Genomic DNA, 21,636 nt, shown 5'->3' with positions numbered 1-21,636 from the left:
ATAAAAAAGATATACACGTAAACTACCTGTATCCAACACTATATACTTATACTCCAATAAATAATAAATAAAGAGTAACCCTTTTCACCTTAGTTGTTACCGATGCAATTGGTCATGCCAAATAGTGTTATCAAAGTAACAGTCAAAAAACCTATCTGCTACAACATCTATATGCACACGGACTAATTATTTTTTAAGCCTAAAGATTAACAAAGTAATTTTTTTCTTTTCTAAAATATTGTTTACCGACTGAACCTTGATAGTCCGGATAATGTATACAGTACTATAGAGAATGACATGAGGCTGCGTATCCGTCCCAGTAGAAAGTTTTTGTCTCTTGAAAAGAGTTGTGGGTATCTTTTATTTTTCAAAACAAGCTTTTTGGAAACACTCAACATAATTATTATCATGATGTGGATGTAACAATCAGTGTCCTTAACAAATAAGAGGAATGATATGCATTTCTGAATCAATGTTTCGCACCATTCAATTATTTATATTTATAAAATATTTTAAACAATTTATTTTCTTAAAATTTTATTATTTTAGAATTTTAAGCATTTAGAGGATTTTTTAACTAAATTTTTTTGGAGGATATATCATTTCTGTTAAAAAACAATATAATAAGACTTTCTTTTGAAGAGAACAGCCGAAAGTTCCTCTTAATACACAGTAAAAATTTTATTTATATTTAACTTATAACTAATTAAATATATTTTTAATTTTTAAAATTTATAATAATTTTTTTCTTTTCAAATTTAAAATAGTTGTTTTAATCAAATAATTTTAAAAAGTTTTATTTGGATCTCTTATGTCATCAATAATATTTAAAAAAGATAAGTTGAAATATGTTTTTACTAATAAAGATGTTAGTAACTAGATTTTGTAAAAATTAAAATATTTTTTAAATGAAATTGGCTTTAAAAATTAAAATAATTTTTTAAAAAAATTATAAAGACTAAAAAATTAAAAATAAATTTCCCTTAAAATTGAGTGCATAAAAAGTAAAATGGGAACATGTTTGGGAGATGAGAATTTTTTACGGAAATGGAATTTTTTTTTAAAAAAAATTTACCAAAAACGCACCTGTTACACTTTATTTACACATCTAGCACCATTCACCGTTCATATTCAGAATTCGATTCTCAGATAACCGAATTCTAAGCTTCAAATTTTTTTTTTATCAGAACTCGGTTCCCGAGAAACCGAATTCTGAGTAATTTTTAATATTTTTTTGTTTTTTTGGTTTGTGGTCGAGAGTGTGCGAATCTTAGAACTAGAACGGGCCGCATAACTCTAGAACGTCCCCTTCTGCAGCCGTTCCATTTTCAAAATTAACATTCTATGTGTGCAAGCGGAACGGACCGTTCTGTTTTCAGAACGGGTCGTTCTAGTTTCAAGACTCGCGCAAATTGTTCCACCAACAAAAAAAAAATCAAAAAACTATTTAAAATTCGGTTTTCCAGGAATCGAATTCTGATCACAAAAAAAAATAATTTGAAGCTCAGAATTTAATTTCTCGAAAATCAAATTCTGAATATAAACAGTGAATGATGCTAAATATGTAAATAAAGTGTAGTAGATGCCTTTTTGTTATTTATTTATTTTTTTTTAAATTCTAGTTCCGTAAAAAATTCTGGGAGATGACATCGAGAGGATTAATCATTTTTCAATTAAAAATGGGTCCTCGTAACAGTAGGATAGTACAGAGTACGTCAATACTCAATAGATGGTGTGCAGTACAATACATAAAGAAGGCTACATAAAGCAGATAAGCAATGGAATGGGACACAAATATGAAATATATATGGCTTATGCTGCATTTGTTCTTTATCTGCATCAGATCTAGACTTGGGGTGGGATATTTCTTTAGGACTATGGTTTGGACGAGTCACTACTCAGCACAAAACATGCTAACTAATTCATGGCCACTGCAAGAGGGTAATGTTCATCACTTCATGTTAGAGCAGGCCATGGCTTAATTCTATGTATGGTTCCTTCTACCCTGAGGTAAATCTCTCTTGGTTATGTACTGTCTCATAACTTTTTATTAGTTACACCTTAACGTTGGATCGTATCCTAACACTTCTTTTCTATCCAATCTTGGCAAGCTTCTACTCCAAAATCCGGTATTGGTTGATAGCACAGAAGAGTTCAGTTGCCACTTGTCCAATCCATAGTTTTAAAGAAATGAACCCCTCAAGAATTTTGTTTAGGTGAGATCGTTTTCAGCATCAAGCTATGTATATGCCCTTCCATGTGAGGTATGCTTAATTCCATGGCAGCAGGTTTACTTTTTTATTATTATTTTATTTATTTATTCTTTAACTAGAAGATAAAGCTTTCTCCTACCAATTATGTCTTTTTTAAGAGTATGGTGATCCATTTAATTACTTCTCTATGTTGAACATAGAAATTGAATCTTGATCTTTATTTAAAAAATATAAATATCAAATTATTTATGCTAATAATTTTTAGGTTTAAATATGTTTTTAGTCTCTCAAATTTAGAGTAAATTTATTTTTGGTCTCTCAAATTTAAAATTGATATTTTTAGTCCTTTTAATTTTAAATCTAATTAATATTATATAACAATCTTAATATGTTACTTTCAGATAAGTTATTAGTGATTTGAGAGACTAAAATAAGATTTTTAAAAATTACAGGGACTAAAAATAACGATTTTAAATTTGAGGAATCAAAAATAAATTTATTTTAAATTTGAGGGACTAAAAATATATTTAAATATAATTTTTAATATAACAATGTAACAAATTAAGTTAAATTATATTTATTAGTTTTTTAAAATTTATTTTAGGATATTTTTGATACACTAAAAATATTATTAAAATTTAAATGGGAAGTGAATTTCTATATCAATTAGAGTATATACATTAAATAATATATAAATAAAAAAAATATCAAATAATTTAAAATTTTAAGTTATATTACGATATCAAATTCACTTATATATTTATAATTTACTTATTATTCTTTATGCAAAATACTAAAACTCTCCCAATGAAAAAACTAAGTTTGAACTTCTAATTTATAACTTTCTGAAAAATTATTTAGTGCATGCTTATTTTGTCATTAAGAATAGTTAAATGAACATTGAATTCATACCATTTAGAATAGTTAAATGGACATTGAATTCAATCTATCTACATTTATATTTTTCTATTTGAGTAGATGAAAATGTGTATGAATGAATAATGAAACTAATCTTAAGCAAGCTGAGTTAAGCACTCATGCACTATTTGTCCAATTCTAATGACTTATATCTCGGGGTCCATTTTTACCTCCGTTGGCGAAGTTGAATGTTTTAAAAATTTGGCTGCTGCAACGTCGTTACTATTTTAAGTTTCTCTTTGATCGAGTATGACGATAACATGGCACTCGAAAGCTGCAAAGTTTGCTGCTGAAGAGAGCTGGCACCCATTATTTTAATTTAGCAAAAGTGAGATCCTGGATTAATTTCTGATTTAACAAAAGTCAAATCATATATAACTTTCTAATTTAACAATATTTTAACCAAACTTAACCATGAGTTGTAAAAGTGTGAGTGCTTGGAATGAAGTTTTAAGGCAGAAATCACTAATTGGATCGGATAATGAAGTTTTAGTCTAAACTGTGAACACTCAATTTTGTTCGGAAAAAAACCAGATTAGAAAGAGAAAAAGTGATTAAAATAAATAATGACAAAATAAAAAAATAAATTTTAACCAGAAATGGGATTTGGTCCCACATGTAAGATTGTACTTTCAAAGTGACATAGACAACAAAAAAAAATGAATTTGAGTGAGAATAGACACAGACAAAAAAGGATTTTAAAGTTCTCATTTCAATATAACACATAGCTTCTGTTCGGTAGCGATCAAACAAATAAATGAGGAAAAAAGTGAAAACAAATAGATAAAAAATTAAATAAAAATAAATAAGAAAAGGAGACCTATCACTTTTTAATTTCTCTTTACTTTATTTTTTTTATAATTAAACAATCTATCTTATTTATATTTTCTTATTTTCATTGTGTTTCTTCGTAACACACCAAAGTAGAGGAGGGGGGTCTCATTTTTTTTTCTGATGGAAGAGAACACAACGAGGAATACATTGTTGGAGATACCCTCATTCAGGTATACACGTCAAGACTTAGAAACCAACAAACATCTCCAAACGAACTCACAGCCTTAAAGCTCTCACTCATTTTTTCTTCATCCCACACAAGCATCACTTACTGATCATTTTCTCCTCGATCTATACATGAAACTAAAATCCACTGACTCAAAAAAAGAAAAAACCCTCACACACACTCCCTCTCATAGTCTCATTGCCCATTAGCATGGCAGCCATGGCCTATGAGCCTCCATGAGAGCACAAATACTGTCCATACCCACTACGTAGGCTCTCTCCCCACGCATTATTCATACCACACCTTCAAACTAAGACCTTGATTTTCACCTCGCTCCTCCATACTTTGTTTAATAAATAAAATATATTTGATTATGGAGCGAGATAAATATTTTTAAAAAATTATAAATAATTTATTTAATTAATTAGGATAACTATCTATACGATGTACGATGTAGGGAAGGGTGTTAATATATCCTCTGCACATAATTAATTCAAACTCAACATCTAATTTCGTGTACCATCTTATATTTTGTGATATTTTTTTAAATAAACATTAATAGTAATTCCCTATTTTTAATCTGTTTTTTTCGTCTCGACCTAAGTTGCTACATAAACCAAGAATTATTATGCAAAATATAACCATTATAAGGTGTGCATGAACATATAAATTAACATTTATCTAATCAACATCGCCTAATGGGTTAGTTTCGCCTATTTAAGTTTTAACCTGCAAAATTTGCATATTTAACTTATTGGATAAGTTCAACTCACAAAATAATTGACTTTTTTTTTTTTTATGTAGTTGTTTGCAAAATTCGTGAGTTTTGCTAGACGGACTTAACTTACCCTAAACTTATGAAAAAAAATAAGTTTGTTAACTATGCGGACTACAAGTTTTGCGTGCCAACTCGCAAACCTTAAGTCCATATTATATATATATATATATATATATATATATATATATATATATATATATATATTAAAATATTATATTCTGATTTGAAAAATAGAATTAGTAAAAGGTAGATACTACTTAGGCATAAAAAATATATATTTTTCTTTCTATTTTTAAAATATCCTTTCAGAAAAAAAATATTGGCTAGGCATAAAATTATCTACATGCTGTGTAGTTTGTTGAGTTATTCGGAGACAGTCTGGGACGTTGGTTATATATACTTTGGTTCATGTGTTGTGGACATACTACGTATGTGAATTGTAACAAAGAAAAAGAGCATACTACATATGTGAAAGCGAAATTATTTGCTATTGATGAAGGAGTGAAGTTTGCATGGGTGTTGATTTTTTTAATTTATATGTTGCAACATGCACGAACCATATTTTAGTTTATCACGTATCAGATTCGTTGCTAGCTGTACAACTTATTGAATGAATCACCCTCTTGCACCAATCATTAACAAGATTCCAAGATTTCAAGATCTCTTTTTGAAGTAATCAGGACAGTAAGACCTTCTTGTTCTTGATTCCTTTCCCAACCTCTTTGGCTCCAGCACTTGAGAACAGATGATATTGGGACATCTTTCTACTACTGCTTTTAATTTTGTCTTGTATGTATTCACACTGATTTTTATTTATTAATTTTTTTTACAAGTTATGTCTTATTTTTTATTGTCCACGCATATAATTCAACATTTTTTTAAAAAAAAAAAGTTGCATATTTTTATTCATTACATGTATTGTTTCTACGTTGTCCTCTTCCAATTTTTTATTTTTATTTTTATCACTCTCTTCTTTACATTTTAAAAAATTATATTTTACATTTATATATTTTTATTTTTTAAAAATTCAACCGAACTAATTGGAGACTAGATATATATCCCAATAGGGTGATCGAACTGGAATAAAATATTATATCTTAATTTTTTATTTATTATTATTATCTTTTATTCTAGGAGTAAGTCTACCTATACTTACTTTGTTCAATAACTCATGTTCAACATCAAATTTCAATGATCCAACCATTCAATTTAAAGTTCTTAATGCATAGATCAAATTTACAAATTTTTAGAAAATTTGAAAATCATTTGATACTTCATTTCATTAATTCAAATTGACGGATAATCATAAAATCATTTTATACATTGATTCAAATTAATGAAACGAAGTATCAAATGATTTTCAAATTTTCTAAAAATTTACAGATTTGATTTATGCATTAAGAACTTTAAATTGAACCATTGAATCATTGAAATTTGATGTAGAATATGAGTTATTGAACGGAATAAATATAGGTAGACTTACTCCTGAAATAAAAGAATCCCTCCTCTATTATTATTATTATTATTATTATTATTATATATTATTTTTATTTGTATCACTTTCTTCTTTACATTTTAAATTTGTGATAAACTAGACACTTGCAACAAAGACTACTTACACACAAGGTAAATTGTTGCACTAAAAATATTCTCAAAGGGGAAAGGACTAAATGAAAATTGCCAATCTAACATAAATTTTTAATTATTTGGGATAATCAAATTTAGTAGAGGAATTTGAATTATTGCAATTTAAAATTACTTAAATTTCAAATAGAGAAATTTAGGGTTATCTGTCACTCACAAATTTTGAAGACCTAGGGGTTTCGTACGTGATTGTCACCAATTCTCCCGATCATAATATATATGTGAACCCTAGAATTAATTGTATCTTTTAATAAAAATAAATAATAAATCTAATTCAATCTATTAATTTAGTTTTATGAGTGATTTTTATCTATTTACTACTTTTTCAAATTTTTTTGAATTACAATAATATACATTGTATTTATAAAATTGAGATTTTAAAAAATTATTTTGACATGAAAAAAATCTTGCAAATTTTAAAAGGCAATATAAGAATGTAAGGGCCTATAAAGAAAGAAGAGAGAAATAATTAAATATTTCAAGAAAAAAATTATTTTTTGTAAAAAATTTATTTAATTTCTAAAACATTATATTTATGGATAAATTGGATACTTGTCCAAAAAAAGTTGTTAATTGACGAATTAGATGATTATTTTTTTCTTTAAATGAATTTAATTTTTAAATAAATTCTTAATATATTTTAAATAAATTAATAAATTGTTTTAATCTGATTCATTATGGTTTGTCTAAAAAAAAATTATCTAATCCATTTATTTGTTAATCGTAACCTATTTTACCTCTCAATTAGCTAATCACTTTTGGTGATAGAGATTAATCGGCTTTCCAAATTCTAAATTACTAATTGACCATCATATTGATATTCATAAACAAGAAAACATGAAATATATAAAGATCTGTTAATTGATTAGTCTAATAGAGAGATTACAAAAGCAGTTAGTTATGCAACTTCTTTGTCCCAATTGTTTTATAATTCCATTAATTGATAATTATTGGTCTCTCCTATCAATCAACTTGAACTGCTTTCAAATTGATTATAGTTCTTCAGCAAAGATTTTTAAAGCAATAAAAGAAATCAACAGAATTAGAATTCAAACTAAATTAAAACTGGAGGTTCGAGAGATACAATTTACAAAATTTAGACTTAAAATTAAGCTATAAAACATAAATCTCTATTCATCATACCTAAAGTTAACCAAAAACTTAAGTTTAAATTAACTTGAATGTTACTCAAATCAGGTCTAAGTCTTAAAATTAAACAATATAACTTAGCTTATAATAAAATTTTTAAATAAATTTGTCTTAAATTAGAACTGAACAATATAAAAAGACTGTATCATTAAGATCGATTTAGTGATGAAAGTTAGAGTAATATACAAAAGTTTTAATCATTGTCACTATTGTAATTTTTATAAATAAAAAAAAATTACTCTCCTTTCCCAAAGACATGAATATTACATGATCTTCTTATCATATGTTAAAAAATACAACTTCCTTGATACATTCCATTATATGACACTTCACCTTTTTTCTAAAAGAATTTTATTTACGTTTTGTTAACTTTTATTAAAAAAAATAGTTATTACCAAAATATTATTCCTTCAAAAGTGCATGTTGTACACCATTCCTCTTTGTTTCAAAATATACACTTAATTTCCTCATTTAATAAATATAATTGTGTTACATTTTAATTATTTATCTATGAATAATTTACATATTTAATTATTATTTTTAAAATTATTTTCAATTTTGCTAAACTAAATTATATGTTTAAAAAATATTTTTAATTATATTATCACAAAACATATTAAGTTATCAAATTAATATATATATATATATATATATATATATATATATATTAATAAGGTTATATACAAAACTTGCCACCATAACCACAAAATCAATTTCCAGTATTCAAATAAGGTAGCATTTGTTAATGTTTATAATATTTTTCATTTTTTTGATTACTCTGCATTTGTTGATTTGGAAGACATGAACGGAGAATGCCAAAATTTGACATTGTTAGCTAAAACATTTTATATGTAAAAATTTCTTTATAAATATTACTAATATGATTATAATGAAAACTTTGATTTAAATGGTCTTATGCTTTGGGAAATCTTGCTTCCTTGATGAGTATTTATGTTAATTTTTAATTTTTTCTTCTTCTTTTGGTTACATTACAAATTGTCACTAATGATGTTATAGCTTCATTTGACGTGATTGTAATCAATGTTATTTCTTTAGACTTCATACAATGTAGAAGTTGCTCAAATAATTTTATTTTATTTTTATTGCCACTACAAAAAAATGACTTATGCCTACACACAAAAAATGTCACTAAAAATCTAAATTCCATAGATAAAGGTATCATGGACTTTGACCTACAAACATTGAAGTTGTCAACTTTGAGGGGGCATCTACAACTAATAGCCTATCACTATAAGTTTTACCTACAGACATAATTTTACCTACAACTACATTTGACTGTCACTATAAGAGCTACCTACAATTTACAATATGCGTGGGTAAAAGTCATTGACTTATATTTACACTCCTTATTATAGGTAAACACCATTAAGTTGTACTTACATGTTATAACTGTAGGTAAAAGTTATTAACTTATTCTTACATGCTCTGACTACAGGTAAAAATATTTTATTTTATTTATTATTATTATTGTACCTATAAATAAATAAATAAATAAATAAATATATATATATATATATATATATATATAATATCTCTGTACTCTATATGAAGTGTAGTTCAAATTTTATTATTATCTTGTATACAAAAAATGACATTAAAGTATAAAAAAAAGTCAAATTTCATTAACTAATATATTGATATATTTAATTTAATATTTTATTCTTGCTAAACTTCATTAAATAATAAAAACTATATATACAAAACATAAAAAAAGGAAAAGATAAGTAGATGATTTGACAAAAGTTGTTTTTTGATCTATTTTAAAATAACATGAAAATTTTTACTTATTCACATACTAGTCTAATATGGAGATTCTATATCAATGTCAACAACCAGTAATTGTTATCATGTTATTATAAACATCATGTTTGTATTATATTTCAAGTATCATTATTCATAGAGCTAGACATATAAGTATCCAAACTATGTTATAAAAATGACAAATTCATGATGTTAAAGTTGCTAATTAGAAATAAAAAAGGAAAACATATTGCATTGATAAATGTCATCCTGTAAGTATTGCCATCTATGTTGATCCACTGCATGTAAATCTTTCACCAAGCCTAAAAAAAATATGAAAGATGTCAAGTTTACAACGCTAAGATAATTATCATCATCATGTACTATGCCATTAAATTATGCATTTTAATTACTAAAACATGAAAGATAATATTTCTCCACAACACTTAAGCATAAGACTTGTGTAGCACTTAATAAATTTGGTGGGGAAATAGGAAAGATAAAATTTAATGCAATCTGCCAACAATTGATAAAAGCAATAACAAGACCACTGAAGAACGTTGCCATATTATGAATATAATTCCCAACCTGTATCATCAAAAGTCAATACAAATTTACAAAGGAGTAAATATACACACAAGAAGAGCACAACACGCTTTACCAATATTATCTGGAAATAATAACAAATTTAAAAGAATATATCTGGAAAGAATAACAAATTTACAAAGGAGTGAATATACACCCAAGAAGAGCCCAACATACCTTTTCACTGAAAGCAGATTGAATGAGCAACACATCACTCAATACTTGACTCACAATATCTCCATTATTTCCGTAAGTGTCAAAAAAACTCATATCTTGGTTAAGTAATACTTGGACATATTTTGATCTGATGACCGCAGTCTGCCATTCTCCAGTAAGAATCCAACATGAAACCTCTGTTAAACAAGAAAAATTAATATTGCAGGAAACTTAAATTTAACATCTAATAAGAAACATTCCTTATAAATAATTTACCAATCCAACCAGCAGAAAAAACTCCCCCAGCAATATAAACAATGGTTAAAGCAAGCTGCAGAAGAAACAAGGGTAAATAAGCATTTAAGTCCATTTTTCATGACTGGTTTACAAACTATGTGCCTTGAAAATAAATAAATATGTAGTTGTGATGTCATATGGTTCAACCACTAAATTAAACAGCAGAAAAATGAACAGCTATACTCTTCAGTTCCCTGTTTGAAGCTGGTTTAAAACACAAACCAATTGTTCATTGATTATGGGTCAACCCATGACATATGATGTAACTATTTTTATTCCAACATGTAAGTTCCAACATGTAAGTTCTAAACTTTATTGTCTACAACACCCTGCACAACTTATAATCAGCTTGACAATGCAATTCTTACAATAGGAATCTTGAGCCCCTATGGCTAAAACTCAGCTTATGAACCAATCAATAATGAATCATAGAAACAGAACACAAAATTCTCTTATGGATTATTTAATCAATATGGAGGGGTCAGTGCAAGTTCTTTTGGCCTTCTTTATTCCACTTTCCCCTAACAATTAACATCACCCTTACTGCCTTTCTCATGAATGAAAACAATTAGAAGCCAGAAGTTCAACAGCTTAATATCGGCATTCGGATTTTCAAAAAAATCCAAATGTCATAATACGTAGATACTTAGATAGCTTCTCATAGTGCTACTCTTTTTATTTAAGATGGAAGAGGTGAATAAATCCAAAACGAATAACGAAATTACAGTTATCAACCCCCGAAAGAGAAAGAATCAGCTAATTCTTTAAAATCAGTATCACCAGCTAACTAATAGGATAAACGACAAATTCACACAATGCACTTGAAACATTTCAAATCAAACAGCAAATTGAAACCATTGCAAGCTAAACATAACCAATCAGCAACGAAGATCCACATCTTCCAAGCAGAACTTCTCACATTACATCGAATTTAACAATCGACTAAGCGCTTCACAACATTCAAATCATCCAGATAAAACGCAAACCCCTCACCCTCACCACCTCAAAAATATTAAATAAAACAATGAAAGGGAATGCCGATTCAAACGCACCACAACAACAAACTCCAGAATCAGACAACAGGCACCAAACAGCTCGTTTAAACAACGATATTAAGAATGAAAAAAAAAAGAGTGAAGCAGAAAAGAACAATTTCCTTTTGGAATTGAAACCCTACATTACAGATCTGGAAGCGGAAGTGGTTCGGCGGCACTCACTGATGGTAGGGTTTAGCAAATTCCCGGTGAAGGAAGAGGAAGAAAAGAAGTGGCAGGGTCTCGATTCCCGGTGAAAAATGCAAATACGCAGGAAATTTAGTTTGCGAACTCGAAACCTAATAGGCAATAAATAAAGCCAAGCGAAGCACGATGAAGAGTGAAAAAGGGAGTTTCTCGATGCTAAAAAACTTACGAGATGAGGGGAAGGCAAAAAGTTTAAGTATTGTGTTTGATTTATAAGGTATTGTGCTTCCAGTGGAGATGAGCGTGTGCGAAAGTTTGCGGAGGCGCTAAAGGGAAAGGAGATAAATTGCTCAACTATTCTACATCGGTTAAAATAGTAGTAGCCATAAGTTATAGAAGGCTTTTACCTACATTGACAATTTGTTGGTAAAAGAACTTTAAGTTATATTGAATTTTGCCTACACTAAATAAAAGTGGGTATAAATTTTTGAGTTATACCTATATTAAATATTTGTAGGTAATTTTTTTTTTAGTTTTACCTATACTAATTCAGGTCTATAAGTAAAAGTGTCTGTATTCATAGGTTATTTTTCTTGTAGTGTGCTTTTTGGATTATATTACATATTGTCACTAATGATGTTATAGTTTTACTTGATGTGATTACAATCACTGCTATTTTATTTGAGTTTCATCTTTGTGGCTTAATACAATGTAGGAGTTACTCAAATATTTACATTTGCTCAAGTATTTAGACATTTTGTAGTTTATGGTTTTTGAATATGATAGTTTTTTTTTTCTTCTCACCTCATTAATCATATTTATTTAATTTTTCTTAACAACAATTGATAGTGAGAAGGATTACACTATCAGTTGAGGTAAATGTTTCTATACCATAGTACGTATCCACTATTTACATTGTGCTTTGTGACCAAGTATGGAAGAGATTACATGAGAAAAATATTTGTTGCCTCATGAACAGGGTATGTTAAGTTTTCGAAGGTTGCTACTGAATTTTAATTTGTTTGTTTCCTTTTATAACATTACAGTCTGACACTTATAATAAAGATGTTATAGTTTCACTTGATGATTATATAATTACTGTTATTTCTTTGAGATTGATCTTTGTGGGTTCATATAATGTACAAGTTACTCAAATAATTACATTTGCATTGATGAGTTAGGATGAGTGAGTTAGTGGAATCCTTTATATGACTTTCACATGATCTTCTTCTTATTATGTATACTTGGGATTTGGAAAGCATGTATTTATACATTTGGTAATTTCTGATTTTTGAATTATGTATTTTTCTTTTTCATCATATTAATCATTTTTTAATAGCAATTCATAGTGAGGAAGGTTATACTATTAGGTGAGGTGAATATGTTGTTACATTCGATCTGATTACATTGTGTTTTGTGTCCAAGTATTGAAACAATTTGCAAAAAGCATGAGAAAATTATAAGTGGTGTGATTTAGCAGATGTGTTTATGTTGAAAGTGGAATACTCTTTTTATAATTTTTCATTTTGCTATGTTGTGACAATGTCTTAATTTTTGTTGTGAGATTTTTACAATGTTGTGACAAGTGGGAAATGTTCTTTCTTGATATTCTTATTTCTTTTTAAATAAAGTGCATAGTGAGTGCATCAAAGATATACCACATAAATTTGATATGGTAATAACGTTGAGAATATATTTTTTTTTTTGAAAGATGTACTTTAATCAATTTAAAAAATACATGAAAAAAATGAAAATATTATCAAAAAGGTGGGATAAGTTAAATTGAAATAAGCCACAATGGATTGAGAATTGGAACAATCACAAATATACAATTACAGCACTACAAAAGTTTAGATAGTTTAAAAAAGACTTAAGAAATACTAATAAAAGAATGAAAGATGAAATAAATTTAATATACTAAAGAAACATACTTAAAAAAATATATTATTGAATCATATATAAGTAGATGATTTTTTTTGGTAAATAAATAAAAATGATTACTTGTGCATCTATTAGAACTTGATATTATTTTACTATTATTCACATTGCTAAATAATAAAAATGGTCGATGAATAAATTTTTATATGTGATGTTGTTCGGAAAGGCCAATACCAAAAGATATATATATTTTGATTGTGAGAATGTTATTGCACATCTGCAACAAGATGGATCCCTTACTGTCGTGAATCAAAAACTGCAGAAGCTTTAGCCTTTACATGGAGTCTTCAAGTGGCAATAGATCATTCTCTACATCATTTATGCCTTGAAACATATTGTCTCATATTGACTTAGAGTTGCCTGCAAACAACTTCAAGCATATTTTGGGATTGTTAATTTGAAAAAGTGTTCAAATATATGGGATTGTTAATTAAGAAAGTGTTCAAATTTTGGTTGACAGGTTTTATAAATTGAATCAATTAAATTGTTATAAACTTTTTTTTTTTTACTTAAATTAAACTCCCTGACTAAAATAACAAAATTCACCCGAAAGAAGAAAAAAAAAAAAAGAATCTCGAATTTTGCCTTCTTTCAGTTTTAATATTATATTATCTACCTTTCGATCTTTTAAATTTTTACTAAATTATAACTTTTAAACTTTCAAAAATTATTTAATTTTCATAATTTATTAAAACCCTGAAAGATGTTTTAATAGAAAAGTAAGTATTTTAAGAAGAAATAGAATTACAAAACCCACAATTGCTTTCTCTTTCCTGACTTTAAATAATTTAATTTATGTTTTATTATATTTAACATAGTGTGAAAAAAAAAATATAAAGAACAATTTAGACTTAAGAATTATATGATAAATATATAAAATATTTACCAAAGATTTTTTTAATTAAATTATTATTATTTTATCTAATTAATATTTACTTCATGCAAAATTAGTGTCTAAAAATACTTCATAGGCAGATTATTATTATTATTATTATTATTATTATTATTATTATTATATTTTTATAAAAAGTTCAAAATTGATATTTATTATTTGTATTATTAATAAAATAGATATATTAATTAATGATAAGTAATTTATACATGCACGGGTGTTAGTTAAAAAAAAAAAAAAAAACCTCATCAATTGATTTTTGTACTCAATAGTAATTGTTAAAATGGACTAATGGAGCAGATCGAGTCATGGAATGAACTTTGTTTCAGATTGATCATTGTTAAATCACTTTGATATTTCTATTATGAATTTCAACCATAACGAACAAAGAGAATTTTCTTATAATTAATTATAGTTAAATATAAAAATTAATAATCGTAGCTAATTAAACAACTATCAAAATCCAAGATAAAAAATTATATAAATTAATAATCTTATGAGAAGAAGGATCCATTTACTCCAAGAGAAAGTTTATCTAAATTTATTAAGTTCAATAATTCATGTTCTACATCAAATTTTAACGATCTAATCGTTGAATTTAAAGTTCTTAATGCATAAATTAAGTCTATAAGTTTTAAAAAAATTTGAAAATCATTTGATACTTCATTTCATTAATTCAAATTGATGGATAATCATAAAATTATTTTATACATTGATTTGAATTAATGAAACGAAGTATCAAATATTTTCAAATTTTTTTAAAATTTGCAGATTTGATTTATGAATTAAAAACTTTAAATTTAACGGTTGAATCATTGAAATTTGATATAGAACGCGAGTTATTGAAACCTATTGATATTTTACTATTCATGGATACACTCTTTTAAGTGTCTTGCATTGCATGGGTACTAAATATATAGTTCTAGAAAAAGAAGAGCTCTTATACATATTTTAACAGGATTTAAAATCTGAATAGAAGGCTAATTTCCACAATCAAATGAACTAATTTCAAGATTGACTTGGTTTAAAATTTTAGATTTTACACTCGCCGTTAATATGACATAGAAACCTAGAAGGATCACTCCCCACAGAGTATCTAAAAGACTGGACCCGTTCTAATACCACAAAAGTGTAACGACCCGCCATGACTTTTACACTCTGTGAATCATGCAACTATACTAGAGTGAACCAAGATAACCATTATCTGAATAATACTGCATATATGGATATACAAGAAAAATAAATAAAACCTCTATTTATATATATACAAACCACCTAGAAATATGTATATAAATATAAACAGTCATCCAAAACCATGATAATGTCTTAGTGTCGGTCAAGTCCTATAACTAATACATCCTATTTTAATATGACATCAGAACTAAAAATCTCACACCTCCAATGTTAAAATCTTGTCTTGTGTTACTCAAAAAATCTTGATACACGTGATTATATAAATAATACTTTTAAACAATACTTAATAAATTATACTTTAGACAACATTTCAAAAAATTAATATTAGTTATTATATTACTTTACAATAGCACTTAATTTATTTAGTGTTGTCTTATTTATTTGTCTCCATTTAATAAAATCTCATAAAATTAATTGTTGTTTAACAACACTTAGTTTATTAAATGTTGTCTTATTTATTTGGTTCCATTTAACAACATTCACAAAAGATGTGTGGTATTAAAGGTGTGCAATTGAAAGTCTCTTTTGTAGTAATTTTTTTTTAAAAAAAATTTACCAATCTATAGAAATAAAATAGCATCCAAGTAGTTCAATACAGTATAGGATTGACAAATAACAGCTAAATATATTATATATCTCATTATATACATATAATTTATGCACAAAATAAAGTAGACAATGTTAAACTACTAAAAAATTACTATATGATACATATTTGTGTGAGTAGACAATGTTAATAAACTATGAAAAAATTACTATATGATAGATATGTATGTATAAGGAGACAATGTTAATAAACTACTACAATTTATACTTTATATATATAATGTAAATTAACTACAAATTAAAACTAAAGCAAACAAGTTTATACATAATTAAAAAAAACCAATGTTTATAGAAATTCTAAAAACAAGTTGTTCATGTAATGCAGATCTCTTTCAACTCTTCATCAATTAATAGTTTTAAATATTTACAAATTGAAATAAAGGAAATAAATATTAGTAGATGGATAAACAATAAAATTTCATTTAAAATAAATAAATCTATTTAGATATATATTACTTATTCCCTATGATAGAAATTATCTGGTTGATGTACGCACTATAATTTAAATATTTATTATTATAATATATTTAAATCGTAATTAAATATTAGGTTCGTATTTCACTTTTTCGAGATATTTAAGCAAATTCTGCAATCTTTAACTAGCATTTAAAATTCCATGAGAATGGATGATAATTCAAAATTAATTAGAAGAGGAAATTATCATAATTCAAAAAATTTAAAAGAATATGTATATAAATTAGAAAGTTCCAATAATTAAATTAATTAAAGAAAATAACAGCTAAAAACTAATTATATCTAAGTAGCTGTAGACCCAGAGTTCGGAAGCAACACGTAAAGCCACTCATTCCAAACCTCCCATCAACTTCTTGAGCTAATTGCTTTCGATAGTCACAACAAAACAAGGTATGCATCAATCTCACACCCGACTTAACAGTAATGTGAATATATTACTTAGTATTGTGTCTTCCAAAATGGGGCACGACTATAGACTTTAAGATGTGCCGTGCTCTACTTGGTTATTTGACTTGCTAAACTTCGCAGAGGATCATCCACAACCTCATAAACTTTCACAATATTTTGTTTATAATATGAAAATTATCTTTAATGTGACTATCCAATAAGAATAAACAAATAAACCAAAATATTCCTATATATATCTACTTTCTTCTACATTTGATAACCAATGGAAAAGATGCTAAACACAAAAAGATATTTGATTATTTCTCTCCTGGCTCTTCTTGTATCAACTCCCTATGTAGCTGCAAGCACTCTTTGCATTAAGGAAGAGAGAGAAGCCCTCCTTAAAATTAAAAAAGATCTCAAGGATCCCCACAATTGCCTCTCTTCGTGGGTTGGGAATGATTGCTGTAATTGGAATGGTATAGAATGTCACAACCAAACTGGTTACATTCTAAAGCTTGATCTCGGACTAGACTTATGTCCCTTCACCACAAATATATTGCCACCATCTTCCATAGGTGGTGAGATAAATCCTTCAATAACAGGCTTGAAACATCTGAGATACCTGGATCTAAGTTTCAATAACTTCGAAGGAATCCCCATTCCGAAATTTATTGGTTCTCTCAATAAGCTGCGTTACCTTGACCTATCCAATGCAAATTTTTCTGGAATGGTCCCTACTCATCTTGGCAATTTGTCAAAATTTGCAGTATCTTGCTATCTCTTCATTTGAGTCACTTTGGGTCAGAGATGTAAGTTGGCTCTCTGCTCTGTCTTCACTTCAGTATCTATACATGCAGTCTGTTAACATTACTAGCACATCCCATGAGTAGTTTCGAGCTGTGAATATGATGTCATCTTTGTTAGAGTTACGTCTAATCTATTGCAATCTTCGTACTCTCCCGCCATCTCTTCAATTTGAAAATATTACATCACTTTCACTGCTTGATTTACATGGTAATCGTTTTAATTTCTCGATACCTTCATGGTTGTTCAATATGAGTAATCTCACAGAACTTTATCTTTATTCTTCATCTCTAAGAGGTCCGCTTCCTGTGCTCCAGAGAGGGAATCTCTGCAAGCCTGAGATTGTGGACCTATCCAATAATGATCTCAGTGGTGATATAACTCAAATGTTGGATATCTTGTCATCCTGTTCAAATCACCTAATTGAGAAATTGTCCCATTCTGTAGGAAAATTCAAACTTGATCTGTCATTCAACTCACTATCAGGTCCAATCCCAGCATCAATAGGAAACTTATCAAATCTAGCGCTTCTGGACTTGGAAGAAAACATAATGAATGGGGAAATTCCAGAAAGTATTGGTCAACTAACCGAATTGAGTTATCTTAATCTATACCAGAACAACTGGGAAGGCACAATGACAAATACTCATTTCCATAATCTCACAAACCTGGTTAGTTTCTCTGTCTCATCCAAAGCAAACACATTTGCCTTTAAAGTGACACGAGAATGGATTCCTCCTTTTAAGCTTTTGAAAAGAATGGAAATTTCTGATTGTCAACTTGGCCCTACATTTCCTAGCTGGCTTAGAAACCTGACGCTCTTGAATTGGGTATTCCTAAAAAATGTTGGAATTTCTGGAGAGATACCCCATTGGTTTTACAACATGTTGTCCTCCCAAAGTTGGGTGCTAGATCTTTCTCACAACAAATTAAATGGCTACCTTCCCAAAATATTTAACTTCTCGAATTCAGCTAGTATTAGCCTTGCTTTCAATCAGTTGAATGGCTCAATCCCACTTTGGTGGTCGGGTGTCGATGCTCTCGATCTAAGCAACAACTTGTTTTTCGGAACATTGCCAACCAATATATATAAGCGAAGAAATGTCGCATTTGACATTCTTGGATATCTCAAATAACCACATTTATGGGAGCATTCCACTATCAATAAATAGGATTCAAAATTTGTCATATCTTGCTTTATCTAACAATTATTTGACAGGTACTATCCCCATGTTTTGGATGGTTATGGGAAGATTACGCAGCATTGATCTATCCAACAACAGTTTTTCAGGTGGAATTCCAGCTTCAATATGTTCTCCGCCTTCTCTTGTTTTGCTAGAATTGAGCAACAATAATCTCTCAGCAGATTTGTCTTCAACCTTTCACAATTGTACTTCTCTTCGATTTCTTTCTTTAGGAAACAATAGGTTGATTGGATATATGCCAAAAGAGATCACCAAAAACCTTCCTTTGCTCGAATATTTACTGTTAAGAGGTAACACACTGGCAGGAAGCATTCCAGAAGAGGTATGTGGTCTTCATTCTCTCAATTTGTTGGATTTAGCAGAAAACAACCTATCAGGATCTATACCAACATGTTTGGGTGATGTCCACGGTTTCAAATTGCCACAAACTTATTTCATTTATGAAACGGAGTCTCGCTTGTCATCGTACACGACACATGTAGAGTTGATGGTTAAAGGAAAAATAACTGAATACGAGAATGGAATGTTTGTGCATTCCACCATTGATCTTTCTAATAATGATCTTTGTGGAAGGATACCAGAGAAGTTAACAGAGCTAATTCACTTGGGTATCCTGAATTTGTCTTGGAACAGGCTAACGGGAAACATACCGAGCACCATTGGATCGCTTAAAGATTTAGAAAGTCTAGATCTTTCACACAACCATCTTTCGGGTCCAATCCCTGCAAGCATGGCTTCCATGACATTCTTGAGCAATTTGAACTTGTCATACAACAACCTGTCTGGACAAATTCCATTTGGCAACCAGTTCGACACATTTAATGATCCATCAATTTATGAAGGAAATCCTAAACTTTGTGGGAAACCGTTGCCAACTAATTGTTCATCAGCGTTGCCTGGAAATGAAGAGAAAGGAGGAAAACATGAAGATGGAGCTGATGAGAAAATTGAACGATTGTGGTTATATGGAAGCATAGCCTTTGGGTACATCACAGGCTTCTGGTTGGTCTGTGGCAGCTTGATGTTGAAGAGGTCGTGGAGACATGCATATTTCAACTTTGCGTTTGACATGAGAGATAAGCTTCTGGTTCTGATTGCTGTTAATTTGGCACGTGTGAAACGCAAGTTCGGACTTGAAAGAAACTAAGAGCAGCAGAGAAGACGAAGGCAACAACAATAGCCTTGTTATCCTTATCTTGTTCAGTTCAATAAGGTATACCACTCATGCAGTTATCATATTTGTTTCTAGTGCATGTTGTTCTGATTTGTCAATGGTATGTAAACAAGTTGATGAAAATGAAATAATGTTGCTTTTTTTATTTTAAAGGAGTTTAACTGAAGTATAAGAAAAAAAAATGTTTAAAATACAAGTAAATTTTAATCAATTTTATCTTAATTAATGAAACTCTTTCTAAAATGTATTTCGTTTAATTAGGATTTTATTTTCAATTATTTTTTAACTTTTGATACTAAGTTTTTATTAACGCTATATTAAGAAAAAAAATGTTTTAAAAAAGGATAGTAAAATTAAATGATGTAGCTACTTTTTTATTCAATAATTAAAAAAAAATCTTATAGTTTGGAAAGATTACTTGATATCACTACTTGATAACATATATTTATGTGACTCGCATGTGATATGTTTGGGATTTAAATATTTGTAATTAGGATTTCCTATTAGTTTTTTTTATTGATTAAATTTAATTAAAAATTTAAAAATAAAAAAAATGATATGGGTTCATGAAAATGACGTGAGACCCAAAACAGAACCATCATAAACAAGTCTGTAATCCGTCCTTAATGTAAATAACCAATTTTATCATATATAGAAGATTAGATTGTAACCGTTACTTACGGAGAGAATATACCGGTTGATTAGTGGTGCTAAAAAATAGGAGATTGTGAACTGGATTTAATTAAAAAGAGATAACGTGTTTCTCTCCTTTTTCATTTTAATCAACATGTAATTCTTCGCTCATTTTAATCTACATGTAATTCTTTCTTTTTTTTAAATTACTATTTTTTCTTTTCACACACTTTTTTCTTTCTTTTTTTTTTTTTTTTTTGATTTTTACATATATCATTTTGTCTTCCTCTAATTCTCCACCTATTTCAGTAGATAGTTTTAGTTCTCTCAATTTTTATAATTTTTTTATTTTCTCACCTCTTTCACTTTTTCACATGCACCAAAATCATAGAACTGGTAGACGACAATATTGTAGGTACGTGTAGCTTTCTTTACCGTTTATATTAAACTAGATACACATTTTTTCTTCCAACACTTTCTTTCCTTTCACCTCTTCAAAAACCTTAACATTAAGTTTAGTGTTATGAAAAGACATTTTTATTATTCTAGAGTACTATGCAAATAGTGAAATCAGTGAGAAAATTGAAAAAGAAAGGGAAAGAATAATGTAAAACTAAAAAAATTAAAATTACCTATCAAAATAG

At 28.1% G+C, this 21,636-nt stretch overlaps 1 protein-coding gene and 2 long non-coding RNA genes across 3 annotated transcripts; 2 read left to right on the top strand and 1 right to left on the bottom strand.

The window, feature by feature from the left end:
* The first annotated feature begins 1,562 nt into the window (after positions 1-1,562).
* On the top strand, positions 1,563-5,741 carry LOC114916950 (uncharacterized). Its single transcript, XR_003805618.2, has 2 exons — positions 1,563-2,010; positions 2,112-5,741. It is a non-coding gene; the product is annotated as an uncharacterized LOC114916950 (long non-coding RNA).
* Positions 5,742-9,546: 3,805 nt separating this feature from the next.
* Positions 9,547-12,049, bottom strand: LOC145956902 (uncharacterized). The gene is made up of 4 exons (XR_014433280.1): positions 11,679-12,049; positions 10,481-10,535; positions 10,226-10,401; positions 9,547-9,786 (listed from the first exon to the last, which is right to left on the bottom strand). It is a non-coding gene; the product is annotated as an uncharacterized LOC145956902 (long non-coding RNA).
* Positions 12,050-17,464: 5,415 nt separating this feature from the next.
* LOC109790763 (receptor-like protein EIX2) lies at positions 17,465-20,504 on the top strand. The gene is given in 3 exon segments (XM_083072757.1): positions 17,465-17,933; positions 17,935-19,068; positions 19,070-20,504. Coding segments are annotated over 3 exon segments (2,865 nt in total). The 5' UTR covers position 17,465; the 3' UTR covers positions 20,333-20,504.
* Positions 20,505-21,636: the final 1,132 nt, after the last annotated feature.

Source organism: Cajanus cajan, chromosome 4 (assembly GCF_000230855.2).
Source record: "Cajanus cajan strain Asha chromosome 4, NIPB_CcT2T_4, whole genome shotgun sequence".
Taxonomy (NCBI): Eukaryota; Viridiplantae; Streptophyta; class Magnoliopsida; order Fabales; family Fabaceae; genus Cajanus; species Cajanus cajan.
Note: the sequence above shows the minus strand (reverse complement) of the source record. Positions and strands in the feature narration are given on the sequence as shown.